A 16895-nucleotide genomic window follows, 5' to 3' on the forward strand; every position below is an offset into this window, starting at 1 on the left:
AGTCTAGATGGTGCAGCCCTGGCAGCAGCACTGTCAGAGATTGTCCTGCAATTTAATAGGTTTTTAAGTCCTGTTCAGTAGGTGGTCTCTGAGGTCTGCGTGGAGGCTTTGAAGCAACCCGGCTGCGTCTTCCAGGCCTGTTCAAAGCACAGCACCACGCTGACGCTGCTGCCGGTCTGGTTCGAAGTCAGCTCGTTCAGTGCGAGCACAGGATTTCATCACAGCACAGCTCCCTCTCCCCGCGCAGTCTCGGTAGCTTGCTTCACCCCTGCCCAGACATCCCCCTACCTGTACACTGTCTACAAGTCTTCCCCAGCTCAGCAGGGCTTTAGGAGCCCCAATTAACAGATGATCAAGTGGCCTTGAGATGCAGCATTTTTCAGGTGGGTAAGTACCGTGTAGCAACACCCCGTTCTCACCACAAACATCTCACAAACATCTTTCTCCCTTCTTAGGTTGAGCTCTACAAAGCACTAAGAAAGACTCACTGAAGCTGGAAGATCCCCTGCTAAAACTCACCAAGGAGCAGTTGTGCAGTTCCCATGCTCTTCACAAGAGGACAGGAGGGACAGCAAACACTCTGCAAAAAAACAAAGTCACTCTAAAGGATAAACCTGTGTCATGGGACTGCTCAGAAACAGAGGGCATTACCATCCCATCTCAAACCCAGACAGCTCAATGGAAGTTCAATAGAACAGCCATAAATCAACAGCCTGGCATACAGCTAGGAGAGATTCATACAGATGACACAGCTTCCAGCCATCAGAAAAACATAATCAGCAACGTCCAGAGGGACAAGGCTCTGCAGAGCGCTGTGAATATCCTTCTGAGAAAGGGCAATTTGTGGTCAGAAATGACATGCAGGGGTGAGCCAGGGGTAGAGATCACAAGCCAGAGGGAAACCTTTTTGCAGTTTGGTAGTCAGCGGCTGACAGACTCCAAAAGTCTTCCCACACCAGTTTATCCCACATGCTTCCAAGAGGCAACATGAAGGAAATTAGCCACTTCCAAAGCATCTTGCTGTTAATGCATTTGCCCGCTGAATCACCCCAACAGATGTGCCTTCACCATTACCACACACACGAAATGTCATTTTCTGCTCATTCCTCCACTTTCTCAACCAGTGCAAACTACTGGTTGCATTTCTTAGTTATCCTGTTTAAGTGCTTGGAGCAAGCCTGGGTTTGGTAAAAGCGCCTAAAATTAGTGCAGACTCAGGACTAAGTTAATGCAGGCTATCGCTGCTTCCCACCGTCACAGGGAAACTGAGAGTAGTTGTAGGCCACAGAGAGGTACATGGCACTACAGTCGGCTTGGGACCGCAACAGCTGGTGATTATCCAGAACAGCTTATAAAAGGCCTTTTTGTGAAAAGGAACAGGCGTCCTTAATGCCTGCCTATGGCCTTAATCACTTGATATCCCCGCTGACAAAAGCCTACAGAAGCTATGGCACTGAATGTATTCTACAGCTGGATCACACAGCCAGGCAGCTGTGGCACAGATCAGGGGTTTCTGCATCGCTACCTAAGCCAAGAACAACATGTGCGAGGCAGGGGTGGGAGGATCACTCAACCGTGGAACTGAAAGAGCCCCTTGGTATCTTCTACCCACCTCAGTATGCTCTGGCCTGTCCTCCCCAACACTCACCCTTCCCTGAGTTCTTCATACTCATGAAGGAGGCAACCAGCACATCTGAATGTCGCAAGCACGGGTTGTGCGGTCAGTACGATCCTGGGCACCCACCTTTCGGATCTTCCGCCACTGATTTGTCAACAAAACCACCATGGGTCTTAGCCTGTTACGGCTCATTCTGCAAAGGATAAGGACAGTTGTAGTGCAGTATAAGGGCTCTACACCATTTATAAGAATTTCTGCCTTGATATATAGGCCAACAAATGGTCTCCCTACACCCAGTTTCACAAAATCATCCATTAAAAAGACTATTCAATCTGCACACAATACCACAGAAATTCAGGTCCTCATGCACAGGCCTTCAGGAGCCCAGGAAGCATAGGTGGTGTGTTATGACCTCCAGATCCAATCAGCAAGTCTCAGAAAGTCTAAGAGACTTACCCTTCTCCAGAGGAAGGCCAAGGACTGGTTAGCTCTGTGGATGACTCAAAGAGTCATGGCAGCGACTAGGGACAAGCCCCCTAGGGCAACAGCGATTCATGAGATGCACCAAATTGAATTCAGGCAGAGGAGCCAACATAGCTATGGGAAGATGAGAAGAAAAGAAGTCTGAAGTTTTTGTCACCCTACTTCTGGTAAGGCTAGGAAGTGACAGAGTTGCAGTACTGTCTTTTAGGGCATATGACTACAGTTAGACTGTATTAAAAAACTCTTCTATTAGCGTTCTTATAACTGTCCTCATCACCATGGAATCTGAGTGCCTTCCAGAAATGTATTAATCAACATGGATTTCATTTGTCATGTGGAGGTCATTCAACCTCCCACAGGGTCTAATTTGGCCTGGAGAATTCAGTTTATCTGCTGATGTAGAGAGAAAAATATTAATAAAAGTTTGACTTTCAAACCTTACTCGTGTGAAAGAATCATGCCTTTTTCATTTATAGTGGTTCAGCTCAGTTTGTTGGTCAAGCCTGCAATAAGCGTGTCTAATGACTATGTTACAGCTTAAGCTTTATGGAAGTACAGTTCCCCAGCTGGTGAACTAATAAATGCAACGCAAAAGAACATTATGATATTAGCAATATATTAAAGTTTCATCTGGACTAATGAACAGCCAACCAGGAAGCACCATTCCTTCTTCATTAGGTTCTCATCTCAGAAAAGGAAGTGAATTTTAAAGCAAGATGCTTTTACAGATGGGCAAAAGCAATTAGCTTACCTGGTTCAGCATTGAGCAAATCTTTCTTCAGTTTCCACCACTTCAAAGGCATTCAGCTGCATTCCCCTATAGGCTATCACACAACATCTAATAAAAAATTAGCACGTAAGGAGGCAGAGAGCAGAAGTCCTTCTGGGAAGCAATCCTCCAAGGGTCAACCACTCTGAAACAGGCCATATCTAGAAAGATCTATAGTAACGCTACTATATTCTGTGGGGAACAAAGTTCCTTTCCCAAGGAAGTCACACACTTCAACTTTCCTTTTACATCATTCGTACAATTGGTTTCCATAGTGATCTTTCCAGTTAACGGAGATGAGAACGTGTCCCAGACAGCATCAGCTCAAACTCATCAGTCATTCTCCCGTCACCGCCTGATTAGGCAAACCTCTAACTTGACATTGGTTTTCTGTAGAAAGGACTCTAAAAACATCCATTAAGAACTAGAGGATTCATCAGATTATTACAAGAGGTCCGTCAGGATGGCATTTACAGCGCAAAAGGTAGAACTAATGGAGATCATGACAGAGTCAATGAGAAGCATGTCTGAAAGGTGAATAAGCTTCCTGTTTCAAAAAGGAACCTTTCAAAGCATGAAGTGTCTTTCTACACCCCCTTCTCCACCATTTTCTTGCCTTGTCAACCTGACCACATATCCAGATTCCTACCACAACTCCAATCTGCAGACAGTACATCTACAGGCAGTCCAAAGCCAAATGCCAGTCATTACATTTACTCGGCAATGAACAAGGCGCAAATGAACGATGATAGTACTAGATCAAAGCTGCTTTCAGGTTCTAGAGACGATGCAAGAAAAAAAATGTCAGAACACTGTGCTGCTATTTTTTGGGATAGCAACTACGATAGTCAGCCTCTTGGTGAGATCCACACACACATTTGGCATCTGCACAATAACTGTTGTGGGGGGACATGGCAAACGCAGACCAAAGAGCATTTCTAATTAAATTAGAACAAAAAGCCTACTTCTCTAGGGTCCCACAGAAATACTTCTGTCCTCTTTAAACATTCAAAGATTGGCGGAACTTACCCTCAAAGTCCTTTCACAGCAGTGGATTAAGAAAAGATGACTCCATTCTGGAATCAACACAAGACAAGCATCATTTCCTGAGTTTCTGGAAAGAGGTTTCGCGTGTTGAAACCAATGACTTCAAATTTCAACAGTCTTATTCCACAGAACTATAAACACTGGACGCTTTGCACCCAGCACAAGTTTTATCTGACCTGATGACAACACAGAATTCTAAAGTGGAGTGAATATGAGTCATCTTCACTAGAATCCTTCATGAAGAAATCAAGTGGAGGATAGATGGAAATGCTGTTAGAGTACAGGACTGAGGAGAGCACCTGCCTCTCTTCCTTTACAACCTGGACATAAAGGATCTAATATTCAGAAGCTCCGAAAAGTTGCAGTTCCTCCTGATTTCATCTGGAATTCCAGGTGCTCACTCCTCTGGGGAGAAAAATAAAACAACCTCGCAATGTTCCTCTGCAAGACTTCCCTCCCCCTCCCTGCCTTGTGCAAAGCAAAGGGAATATTCTCTTCATAATACTTCAGAAAGCAAAGCGTAAACTCTTTGTGCAGCTCAAGACCAGTGTAAAACATCCAAACACAATCTTCAGATCACACAGTCTAACATATTAAGTTCAAGCCTACTTGAATTGAAACCACCTCTCCCCTAGCAAAAGGAAAAAAGCTACATTACTATCACCAAATGAGGAATTACGGCTTTAGTTGCTAAAGCTCTCAAGTTGAAACTCTAACAACTTACAGAACAACAGTGACTGCTACATTACTTGGTAAGCTTTTTTTAAAACAAGATTAAACAAAAACTTTTGCAGCAGCTCTTCTTTTGTTCTTAAATGTTTTACAATGCGTAGTTATCTCTACTTAGAGGAGGATGGGAACTCCAACTAGTTTAAATGGATAGCCTCTACCTTTTTTTCAATCTGCATTGTATTTGATTATTGACCTCTACGGTTTTTGTTAGGGAACAACACATAGGCAGTGTGGACACAAATAAAAACAATCATCACATGTATTATCTGAATGTAAAACGACTCTCAGGCATACCCTGAGGCATGAGCAGGGCCCTTAAGTTTTATTAGGAGTGTGTTTTTCATCAGTTGAAAGCTTAAAAGTACATTTAAGAAGCTAACTGGCTTTAAATGAGTACTCAGTAAGACAAGATCTTGTCATACTGACTCCAACACAGCTGAATTTCTTATCACAGGAAAAAAATCTATTCATATGTATATGAGAGGAACTGGCATGACAAACCTCAGTACCAGCAAGCTTTAGCATCTTCTGATTCAGCAACATATAAAACTAGCTTTCTAGCCCCAGAAGAACATTTTAAAGGCATAGCAGCAACTTCCAGCCAAACTGATCCCAAGGAAAATAGTTAGTTGAAGGCGCAAACAAGTAAAAATAGATTTTGAAAAATGGAAAGCTCTAAAGATCTAAGCAAATCTGAAAGCTCATCTATCATAGTCATGTGCTATTGTAACATTTTAACCCACTCTTTTAACTTAAAATTTCTGAGGCCAGACCAGATATGGTCTTCCAACCATTAGATTGTGGTTCTGTATTTTTTTTTTTAAACAATATCCTTTATGCTACTCTGATAAATAGAGTACGCCCAGACACATTGTCACATTTACTTATTTTCTTCTGACTCCGGGGTAATATGTAACAGCTGCTTTAACAGCATGTGCTACCACTAGTACAGGAGAGTTGGAAAAATATTATGTCTCAGGTAATTTAGTGTAGTTCCATTGACTTTCAAGGGAATCACATTATTTCCCATGAACTGAAGATTTGATTCATTACATCCCAATGGAAACGCTTAGGGTAATCAGCAAAGCTGGGACATAGCCACCACCAGATGGCTCAGCCAACGGGCCTGAACAAAAAGTTCCATGAAATTCTTAACAAACACAAGTGGTCAAAATGTCTGCCTTGCCCAATCTGGTGTACCATTAGAGTCATTCTTTGAATTAAAATGTTATGGACATCTTAACCACAGAAGACTTGGTAGTATGAAAACAAGAAAACACTGTTTGCATACACTTAGTTTTGCTCAAGCGTATTTTCCTGTTTATACATCATGTATGTCACTCCACTGTGACAAGCAAATGAAACCATCTTCATGCTTGTATCACCAAAACCCACGATCTTTATCTTTGTATTTCATCTTCTGCCACTGTGATGCTAGTTGAGAGTATAATCAAATATCCTGCAAATATGCAAGTATCTAACGAAGTTAAGGGGACGCCCCCAGGCACAGCTTACAAAACCTGGTGGGCTTAGTTTCCATTATCAATCCATCACCGTTACGGTTAGAGTGGCTAGGAAAATTTTAAAGATACATCTGGCTTACTTCTATTTTGATTCATGAACTTGGAGCTTGAGACATCTTTTGGTGTTTGTGAGCACCAACAAAAGAAAGAGCTCTTAGCCCCTTTGGATCTGCTTTAGGAAGGGAAATCAAATTTCCCAACACAATAAAAAAAGTATTTCCTGATTAGACTCTCCTGGTTAGCACAGAAAGATAGCAAACCATGCAAACAGCAAATGGAATTCATGACTCATCTGCTCTTTCAGGTGCTAATAGCGTCCAACTTTATGGCTCTTCCTAGTTACCTTGCGAGTTCTTATTCTATCCAACAGAGAACTTAAGAGGTGATTACAGCCCAGTTTCTTCAGATGTTGTCTATATGAACAGTGAACATGATTCCTGTAATAGTTGCTACAAACTGATTTGATGTTATTTATTTTTTTTGCAATACAAAACAGTACAAATAGGTTTTCTACATTGAGATAGGAAATAAAAAACATAAAAAAAATCATTGTTAAAAACAATTTATAATAAATATATAAAACAGTTATTCCAATCAGGTAATTATAAATATATTATGAACCAAATACTTCCAAAGGGCATTTGCTTGGAAGTGCACAACAACACTACAAACAACAGCCATTTATTTGAAAGACTTTCATTCACGTTAAATCCCTGATCCTTAAAATACTTTATAAATATGGCTGGATTATATTAGTACAAAAATGACACTATCAAATACCACAAAGCACACATTGCACAAATGTTTACTGCATTATCTGCTTCACAATCTCCTTTACAGAGGAAGACGCTGTAAATTTACTAAGCACAAGACACCTTTGTTTGAACACGAGATCCTTATCAATTCCAAGGCACCTTCCTCCCTAAGATGCGGTTGGTGATTTTCTGTAACATAAAAACGAAAGTGACAGATGTCAGTATCAATCCTCTAAGAATAAAAACATTAAGCATTAAAATATCGTTGATAAGTTTTCTGAACAAGATATCAACAGATAATACAGCAGAAAAATGACTGTTTACACATTCTCGGACTGCTAATGCAGCCCAGTTGTTTCCCCAGTCATCAGTACAAGAAACACCAGGATATTCCTGTACCGGCCACGGTGGAAATGGTTAGAAAATTGGCCCAAAGAATCGTAGCACAACTTGACATTGGTTGACAGACTGTTTCCCCAAGCAACCATGATGCAGGGGTCTCTCCACCTCCCGAATACAAATCCCTGAGCTTCGCCTGAGCCTCTCGTTCCCCATTTTGCAATATATTTGTGAAAGGTACAAGAAAGCTAGGAGAGATACAGAGGAGGGTAACAAGGATGATAGACAATACAGAAAGTGCTTTATACAACGAACGACCGAATAAATCAGGACTCTTCGCCATGGTGGGGGAGCAGGCATGACTGAAGGGGAAGTGATGAAGGGCTACGCAATCATAAATAGCCTGAAGAAGGTGAAAAAGGAGTGTTATTCACCAATGCTTTCAAAAAAATAAATAAATAAATTTTTAAAAAAGGGGTGGGGATCACATAAAACTGGTAACAGTTTCCAGAAAAAAATAAAACCTAAATTCAAAATGAAACCTAAACATGCAAAAAATATCAAAGTTGTCTCAGCCCCTCGGACATAAAGCACACGAGACCCCTGGAGCATTTTAGGAAAGCATCGCTACGCAAGGGCTCCGTTACCACGTTCCTCCCTAGGCACCTGCTCGCATGACCCTTGTCACGACAGGCATTTCAGATCACGAAACATCACATCATCCTGCTAGCTCAACCAGCCGACCACCGCAGTTCTGAAGCACAAAATACATATTACTTGGCTTTTTAGAAGTGTAGTATGAAGCAACAGCATTAGGTAACTCGACTATTATTAATAGCAGAGGCAGTGACATGCCCATTACCCAGGGCGGCCTCTTGCATCACACGGAGGAAGCAGATGAAGACAACATGCAGCTCATATATAGAGACAAATATAGACATATATACGCACACGCATACACAGAGTGTGCAGCATATATATATATATACTCTTTAGCAGATACATACACAAATATATACAAATAAATTAATATTTATATGAATATATATGTTATTTTAAAAAGCAGCTGACACTGATCTCAGTCCAGAAGCCGTCTCCGCGACTCCCACTCACGAAGCCTTCGTGGGATTTCGACATGCCTCATCCCAGGGAGCCTCCGAGCAGCCCTGGGGGCTCACGGGCCGTTTTGCAATCTCAGGAGGGACCCCAGGGAGTGACTAGATGCCACCTCCCCTCCTCCACTCACAGCAACTAGCTATAAAACAAGAGGCCAACATGTTGCTGATGGAGGGGAAAAAAATATATATGGGGGAGGGGGGGGCACAGATTAAAAAAAGCTATTCTAAAGCACCAAAATGCCATTCAGTTTTCTGCCTCCAGAAACACGCGCTTTTCCCTTTGGGCTGGTGACACCTAGTGGTCCCTATCTTGCACACGTTCTCTCAAGGAGATGTCCCATCAAGAATAGTAATGGTAGTAATTTAAAAAGCGTTCACTGTTCCTGAATGCTAGCGCTTTGTTTTTTCTTTACAGGGTAAGGGAAAATACATAAATGTCCCCTTTATGGAGGTTTCTGCCATGCTACCTATTTACAAAAATGGCAAACTAATCACATCCAACGAAAAAGTCTCAGTAACAGAACCGATGTTGCATCTGTTAAAGTCAAAACCTGTTTTAACTTCACTGAGGGTGAAAGAGTTCCTTCCAATTTATGCTGCCATCAGATCCGAAATCTGCCTCGACCGTACAACTTTCAGAATTAAAGGACATGCACCATTCCCTTGTCAGGCTAGTTTAATTTTATGCTCTATTTGAAAACAAAAATATAAAAGCAAAGGAATATTGGGATAGAACAGCCCTACACCCTAGAGCATCCTGTGATAAAAATAACTTTGAGATGGCCAAGTTAAGTATTTAACGATTTGGAAAATTAAGATGTGAAACTCTACCAGCCACCTTTAAGCGTATGAGTTTTGATAGGTTTCCAGTGATACGACCTCCTGTTATTTCCTCCAGAGGATTCTTCCTTACTCAATGAACAGTGCTAAACTGCTATTTCATTCTCTCTTCGACTCACGCCGCATTGCCCCACGCCGCCACTGCAGCACACGAACGCCTCCAAACAAGCCCCGATAGAAGTTCCTTCTCAGGGCTTCCATCCAAGCATTTCGATTTGTACTTTACAAAAGGAAAGTGCATTTTGGTCAAATATATTCATTAACTTTAGGTCTTGCTTTGAGCCACACAAAGTGAGGTTCATCCCACCTCAACCCGCACACTAATTTAAGAAGAGCATCATCCTTGTTTTCCTGTAGTTAATGAAAAGAGATCCTCTGCCTCCAGAGAGCAGCATGCCCCACACAAGAGCCGTTATTGCTCGCGCTGGAAACCAGCAGCTTTGTTTTCTGCTCAAGATACATTTTTAAGCTGCTGATGTTTATTTTTCTTCAGAAGAATTTTGCAGGCTCGTATCAATATGCGGCGATACCTAACATACCTCTAAATACTGGTGCGATAGCTTCACTGGCAAGGTACACTTCAGCAAACTGCGTGTCCACGTTCATGCACAGCCAGACATGAGTGTGTGTGCACACATTTAATTCGCTGCTGCCTCCCGCAGGCATTAAGCATCCTCAGGCTGTGACCCCTCAACGCCGTTCAGAAGCAGCATGCACACCGTACTGCTACCTGACCCCCTCCTCGGAGCCAGTCGTGCTGCGGTTAGCGAGGTATGAGCCTAGTGGGAAGCAGGACAGTCTACGGACAGGCCTTCGGACAGGAAAAGTAGGGATGATTAGAGGACGCTTGCACGGAGAAGTTTCTTGCTGCACCAAAGAAATTACAATTTCTGTAAAATTTCACCTTGCTTCCTTCTTATGTGTCTGTTCCTTTGGTATCGGTGACAGGAATAGAAGCAACCGGTGTCCCAAAGCCACATTACACCATAACCAAGGTGCAACACACTTAGGGTACAAGCGCAGCTCGTTATTGTGACAGGAGTTCAGCCGCAGGTGCTGGGAGAGGAGAATGTGCTCAGATTCTGGTTCACTAAGCAAACTGCTGTGGCCATTTAAGACATCACCACCTTCCCAGCTGTTCTGTTAGCGCTCCTCTGCCAGGCATTAGCATCTGCACAGCAGAAAGCCAGCCAAAATATTAGCGTATGGCTCAAGACACTCCCTCTCCCTGATCAAGCTTTATCTAGATAGATGCCAAACGATTTTGGAAAGAGTTGTCCCCTACTAGGTTTGCGTAAGGTACAACAGAACCCTTCCAGACGACTACAGTTAAAATAAAAGTATGGTCTGCTCTAGCGTACTGATCTACTCTTCTAGATCAGGGGGTCACAAGTTTGCCTTTGCTGAGTAGGACCATCCCCAACAGCAAGATCCGTCCCTGCAAGGCCTGCACACCTGCCCAAACTAGCTTTCAAACTATTAGTGATACTCAGACGACAGTTTGGGTACAGTGCTATAGCTCACTTAAAATGATACAACCCTAAATTACATACGTTATTAACCTAGCTTTGGTCACGGTAACGAAAAAAACATCCTTCTTCGGCTAATACTCTGTGTCATCTCTGGAGCTATTCCACAAAATCTGTAGGTTTTTTGCTTGTACAATCAGATCCACTTAGAAACGGATGCTCTCAAAAACACATCAACAAAATTCTAAACAAAACATCCACTATATCTATAGCTACTCACTACAGCTATTCTGTATCATCAAGGAAGACAACAGAAGATTACAATATTCACTTCGGTGAATCATCATCCCTCTTTGAATCAAAACCACACTTGTATAAAAAACTTCCTATCAGATTCCTCCTCTTCTTCCAGCTGACTATGCTACTTGGAGTCCATGTCTCGAAGCATTCGTTAACTCTCTAAGACCTTACTGCACTGGCACCCGAGATTCTCAGGCTAGGGAAAAAGATTCTGAACGTACCCTGCAAAAGCATAGCATCAAATTCAAGTAATTCTAGCAATAAGTAGCCACAATCAGATTAGGCAGGTATTCTGGATAATATATTGTGCTGCAAGCCTTTAGCTTTAAGATCTGATTATTGCTGTTCCCAACAAGTAACTAAGCCTATTATACCAGCTCTGGTGGGATATCTCAGCCACGAAAGAGCTGCAATGCTAAAACTGAAGTGTAACCTTGAAATCTAGAGGAGGGCGAAAAAAAGAAAGAAAAAAAAAAAATCAGTTTGCATTTTTAATGCATGTCCTTAAAGCACTGATGTCTGTAATGCAGTTTATTACCTCTGTCCAGAGTCCTCTAGAAGGCTATATTTTATGGTATACGGGTTAGTAAAGGAGTGAAAAGCCAGGTTAGAACCTCAGTGTTTGTATTACAAATCATCGTTTCTGATCTTTTATTTTTTATTAAGTCTTAAGAGGAAGCTTAAACATATGGATGCCTAAAACAGCTTAAAAAGGGACTCGTTGGTCAGTCTTGGAGATGGGCAGAAGGGATTAATGAACCTCCTTTATTGTATCGGTACATTTATCACATCACTCGCTGTATATAAATTGAAACTCCTCGTTACGCAGAAATACTAGATAATAAGACACATGCATGGGCAGAGGGGGAAGAACAGAGGAGTCGCTTCCTTGAAACTCAGCATGATTAACCCAGGTGAGTCTCTAGCACAGGGCTCTTCAATCTTCTTGTCAATCATAAAACCTGAACTTAATCAACGGACACAAAGCACATGATACACAAGCCGGATAGCCAGGGAGGAAGAGCAGTGACAGCAGTTCTTAGCTTAACAGGTCCAGCCCTCTCAGCCTTCCCTCATAGGAGAGCTGCTGTAGCCCCTTAACAGTCTTAGTAGCCCTCCGCTGATCTCACTGCAGTAGCTCCATGTCTCTCTTGTACTGGGGAGCCCAGAACTGGACGCAGTACTCCACATGTGGCCTCACCAGGGCTGAGTAGAGGGGGAGAATCACCTCCCTCCACCTGCTGACAACACTCTTCCTGATGCACCCCAGGATACCATTGGCCTTTTCTTGGCCACAAGGGCACATTGCTGGCTTGTGGTTAACTTGGTGTCCACCAGCACTCCCACGTCCTTCTCAGCAGAGCTGCTTTCCAGCAGGTCAATCCCCAACCTGTACTGGTGCCGGGGGTTATTCCTCCCCAGGTGCAGGACCCTGCACTTGCCTTTGTTGAACTTCATGAGGTTCCTCTCCACCCACCTCTCCAGCCTGTCCAAGTCTCTTTGAATGGCAGCACAGCCCTCTGGGGTATCGGCCACTCCTCCCAGTTTTGTATCGTCAGCCAACTTGCTGAGGGTGCACTCTGTCCCTTCATGCAGGTCATTGATGAAGAAGTTGAACAAGACTGGACCCAGGACTGACCCCTGGGGGACACCGCTAGCTACAGGCCTCCAACTAGACTCTGTGCCACTGATCACAACCCTCTGAGCTCTGCCATTCAGATAGTTTTCAATTCACCTCACTGTCTAATCAACCAGAATGTGCAAAATAAATACATAATATTTACTAAATGTTAATTTCATAAGGCTTGTGACCACAAGGAAAAAAAAAAAAACAAATTAACATATTTCAGGGTAAGTAGTTTGCCAGAACACTTGCCGTTTTGTAAAGCTGTGCTTTTAGCCGGTACGAGTTGTATTCTGATTTTCTCTTCTCTTCCTCTCGCTTCTTCTGCACCTCTGGCAGCTGCTCATAGATCCTTAGTGTAAATACAAAAAGTCAAAAATAATGACTTGGAAAAAAGGAATTTATTAATATAAAAACATCCTCTGTTTTATCTTCGCATTCTGTTAAAAGATACTAGCCAACCACATCGTAGAAAAATTTAGTTGGGGGCTTATAAGTGTCACACAGAGAAAATGTGGAATACATAACTATTGTGATACCAGAAATTCCCACATCCCATAATGCCTTTTTCTTGCTGCAGCACCCTTCTAAAAGCAACATTTAGGACATTAAAATGACTATACAGCTGCTATGATTACCTGTCTGCAAAAGGTAAAGATTCAATATCATCAGTACAGAATAGCCTTATCATTTTGAGGGTAAGTTGATTCTGAATAACATGCTTATTCATAAATAGTAGTACCTTTGGCATAAGAATAATCTGACTTAAGTCATCCAGGAATCTTTTATGCCCAAATGTTGCCCTACCTAGGCCAATATTTTGTCTTCTCCACTGCCGAACTACTCCCATGCCAGAGCCAAGCAACAAAAGATGCTTTGAACTCAATAAAAGGTGAGTAGTGCTCGGTCGAGAGTTAGCGCACTACTCTTGCCTGCTTTACATGCTACCACCTGAAGAAGGAAGCAGCTAGCAAGGATGGCAGAGCAGTGCTCACATTGCCTTCCCCATATCCTCTAGAGCCTCCTTTAATATCATAAAGCTTTACTAACTTCATCACAGTCATTGCCAAGAGCCGTGTAGCTTCAAGAAGACTACAGTTTATGGGAAGTGGAAACGAAACACATTCAAAAATTCCAGCCCCAGAATATTTAGAACAAGACACATCATACTTCAGCTCATTTCTTAACATACAGATTTGATATTCAGCAATTAGAGCAAAAATTATTGCAGATACAATACCACAAAGCCATACTCTTTTAAGAGACCGTTTTGTTCTTACGTCAATATAACAACATCCCTTCCATAGTTACCGTTGGCACTTTAAATAGTTTGAACACATCTATGCCATCAACTGGTATTATCTGCAAGTGCTTCAACACTTTCCATTTTGAAAATTGCAAATCAATACAGCCCACCAGCTAGGAGCAGGGAGGGCATCTTTGACAGTCGTCTTGGTGCTAATTCCAGCAGGAAAGTAAGCAGTACTTCGAACTGGCAAGATAAGTGAGGGAGGCAAATGTGTGTCAATTTGCACTGATTTGCTGTTTAGTCAGTACACGAGATAGGTGTCACTCACATGTTTCAAAGGACAGAAGGACTAGAAGTTAGCTGGAAAAGAAAGCAACAGGAAGGAAAAAGATGCACATAACTAAGCAGGCAGAGCTAGCTGCAAGGAATCAAGTCCAAATCTCAACCAGTTTCATCTCCTATTTAATTCCCCAGCATCAACCAGGGAAAGCCATAAACATTTGTAGCTTCTACAGTCCCACGCACAAGTGTGTTTACCAGTCCATCAGACTTCATAGGGGAATTCATGAGCTTTTGTTCTTTAAGAGCAAGCATTTATACCAGGAAACTCTATAGAAGACCACTTAATACTGCACCTATACAGACGATTGCCATTATACCCTAAAAAATGGCAGCTGTACTCTTTTCAGTGACCTACCTTCCTGTGTATCCCTGCTTTCCTACTCTGTCTGCAGCTGCTTTTAGGAGGCCATCTTTTCTAAAAATGTTACTGTCCGCATTACCTCTACAGAAAAGAGGAAATAAATCACATTTTGGAGGTTATTTTACTTCTCTTTTGTTTTGTTGGAAGGCAGCAGAGGGTGCTAGGTCTATAAAAGCTCTAACTGGATGAGGGGGAATACCTCAAAGGGTGTAGGGATAACTCAAAGATTTCAGGGTTTGCTTCACCACCATCCCACCATTCACTAAATGCTTCCACCATTCTGAGGCACCTCTCAGCTAAAGATCAAGATAAACCAACTCACCAATTCATCCCACCATAAAGATGTTTAGAGCTAGAGGCGGACAATGCAGAATGGCATCTAACTTCATTCAAAATTGTTTTTATTAGCTCTAGCTAATTTGCCACGAGAATCTCCATTTATGCACTTACAGAGGAAAAAGAAAAAGCTTCTATATTCATTATAGGTGTGGATTTCAAAAGAATGGTACAGAATAAATTACTTCTCAGCTCCAACTGAGAGCTGGAGTATGACAGCAGCATTAAAAAAAAAGCCACAGAGAGCGACTGCCTGAATCAGTCTCCATAGAAATCCTGCTGACTTCGGTACAGTGAAATCAGAGTTCCTGAAAATACATGAGTTCAGATAACATCGATCATACAATACAAATGACCTGAATCAAAATCTTTCCCTTTCAATTAAAACATGTGGATATGCACTCCACAGGGGATTGGCGTACATCCCACTTCTGTCACCTATTAATGTCCTAAAAACACTTTTAAATGCCAAGTACTACTGAAATCAAACATCCTTTTTGGACTCTCCTACCACATATAACACATTAAAGGGTTTATTTTATATATTACCTATTCTGACACATATTTTGTAGAATCACAGAATAACTTTGGTTGGAAGGGACCTCTGGAGGTCAGCTAGTCCAACCTCCTGCTCAAAGCAGGACTAACTTCAAAACTAGATCAGGTTGCTCAGGCCTCGTCCAGTCGACTTCTGACTATTTCCAAAGATGGAGATTTCACTACTTCCGCCGGCCCCTGTCCAGCATTTAACCGTCCTCTTCACAAGAAGCCAATTTCCCTGTCTCCAGTCAGAATTTTCCCTTACTGTAAGGTGGGAATGCTGCTACTTGTCCCTTCAATAGGCATCTCCATGAAGAGCCTCACTCCGCCTTCCCTAAATCCCCCTTCTGGCAGTGAAACAGGATTGCCAGATCCCTGCCTTCAGCTTTCTCCTCTCCAGGCCAAACAAACCCAGACTTCTCACCCCCTCCTCGCACACCATGTGCTCCAGCTCCCTGACCATCTTGGTGGCCCCCACTACACTCATGCCAGTTTGTTGATCTCTCTCTTGTACTGGCAGCCCGGAACAGGACACAGGACCCAGCTGTGGCCAAGCAGAGGGAATAACCACTTCCCTCCATCTGCCAGCTACACTCTTACTAGCGCGGCCCAACGTGCGGCTGGCCTTCGTTGATGCAAGAGCATACTGCCGGCTCATGTCCATCTTGCTGTCCACCAGGCCCTTTTCTGAAGGGCTGCTCCCTGGGCGGTGTCTCCTCAGCCATTGCCGATGCATGGGGTTGCCCTGTCCCGGGGAGAGGGACTTTGTATTTGTCACTGTCAAGCTTCACGGCCCATTCCTCTTGGCCCATTCCTCAAGCCTGCAGAAATCTTTAGGAACTATCAGGCACGGTACTGTCCCTTTCACATCGCGCAACCCCTTTTCTTCACGCAGCACTTGCATCCCAAGACATCAGTTCGACAAAGCCCTTACGCTTATGCTGAAATCCAAACGTTACACATTCCTTGCCTCTAGGCACACTGCTCCTGGCCTTTTCTGTTGTTTTGACTCTAAATAACTTGCATTACCACTGTATTCTTATGTAACTTTACAAGCCATCAGAGAATTTCAGAAGCCTCCACCTTACTTTTTAGTATTTATGCTGTTTCCGAACTAGCACCCCTCCAAACCACTTCCTCTTGCCTCCTCTACCATTTCATAATCCAGTTGCAATAAATCCCTTTTTTTTATTTTACCTTCACATACTCTCTGTAGCACAGATAAGTCAAATGTTTAATACACTGCTAAGTACGCAGTGCATTTTATATACAATTACTTCAATCAAACACAAGGTTAACACAAGGTAGCTTTCTTCAGGATTAAAAGCCTCCAAATTCCTTTATGGGTAACTGTTTTTTACATAAAGCTACTTTCATTTGGAGAAATGGTACCTCACTTCCAATGCCAATTACCTAGGGTGTTAATGTTCAACACCATACACATGCTCTA

The 16895-nt window shown here is 42.6% G+C and overlaps 1 protein-coding gene across 1 annotated transcript in view; it reads right to left on the reverse strand.

Moving 5' to 3' along the window:
• Positions 1 to 12839: 12839 nt before the first annotated feature.
• Positions 12840 to 16895, reverse strand: part of ALMS1 (ALMS1 centrosome and basal body associated protein) — a 31707-nt gene continuing 27651 nt past the window's right edge. The window contains exons 12-13 of the mRNA XM_013958813.2: positions 14564 to 14650; positions 12840 to 12969 (exon numbers count right to left, since the gene is read on the reverse strand). Coding sequence (XP_013814267.2) covers positions 12840 to 12969; positions 14564 to 14650 — 217 coding nt within the window. The remainder of the gene's footprint in view (positions 12970 to 14563; positions 14651 to 16895) is intronic.

This window comes from Apteryx mantelli, chromosome 5, assembly GCF_036417845.1.
Source record: "Apteryx mantelli isolate bAptMan1 chromosome 5, bAptMan1.hap1, whole genome shotgun sequence".
Classification (NCBI taxonomy): Eukaryota; Metazoa; Chordata; class Aves; order Apterygiformes; family Apterygidae; genus Apteryx; species Apteryx mantelli.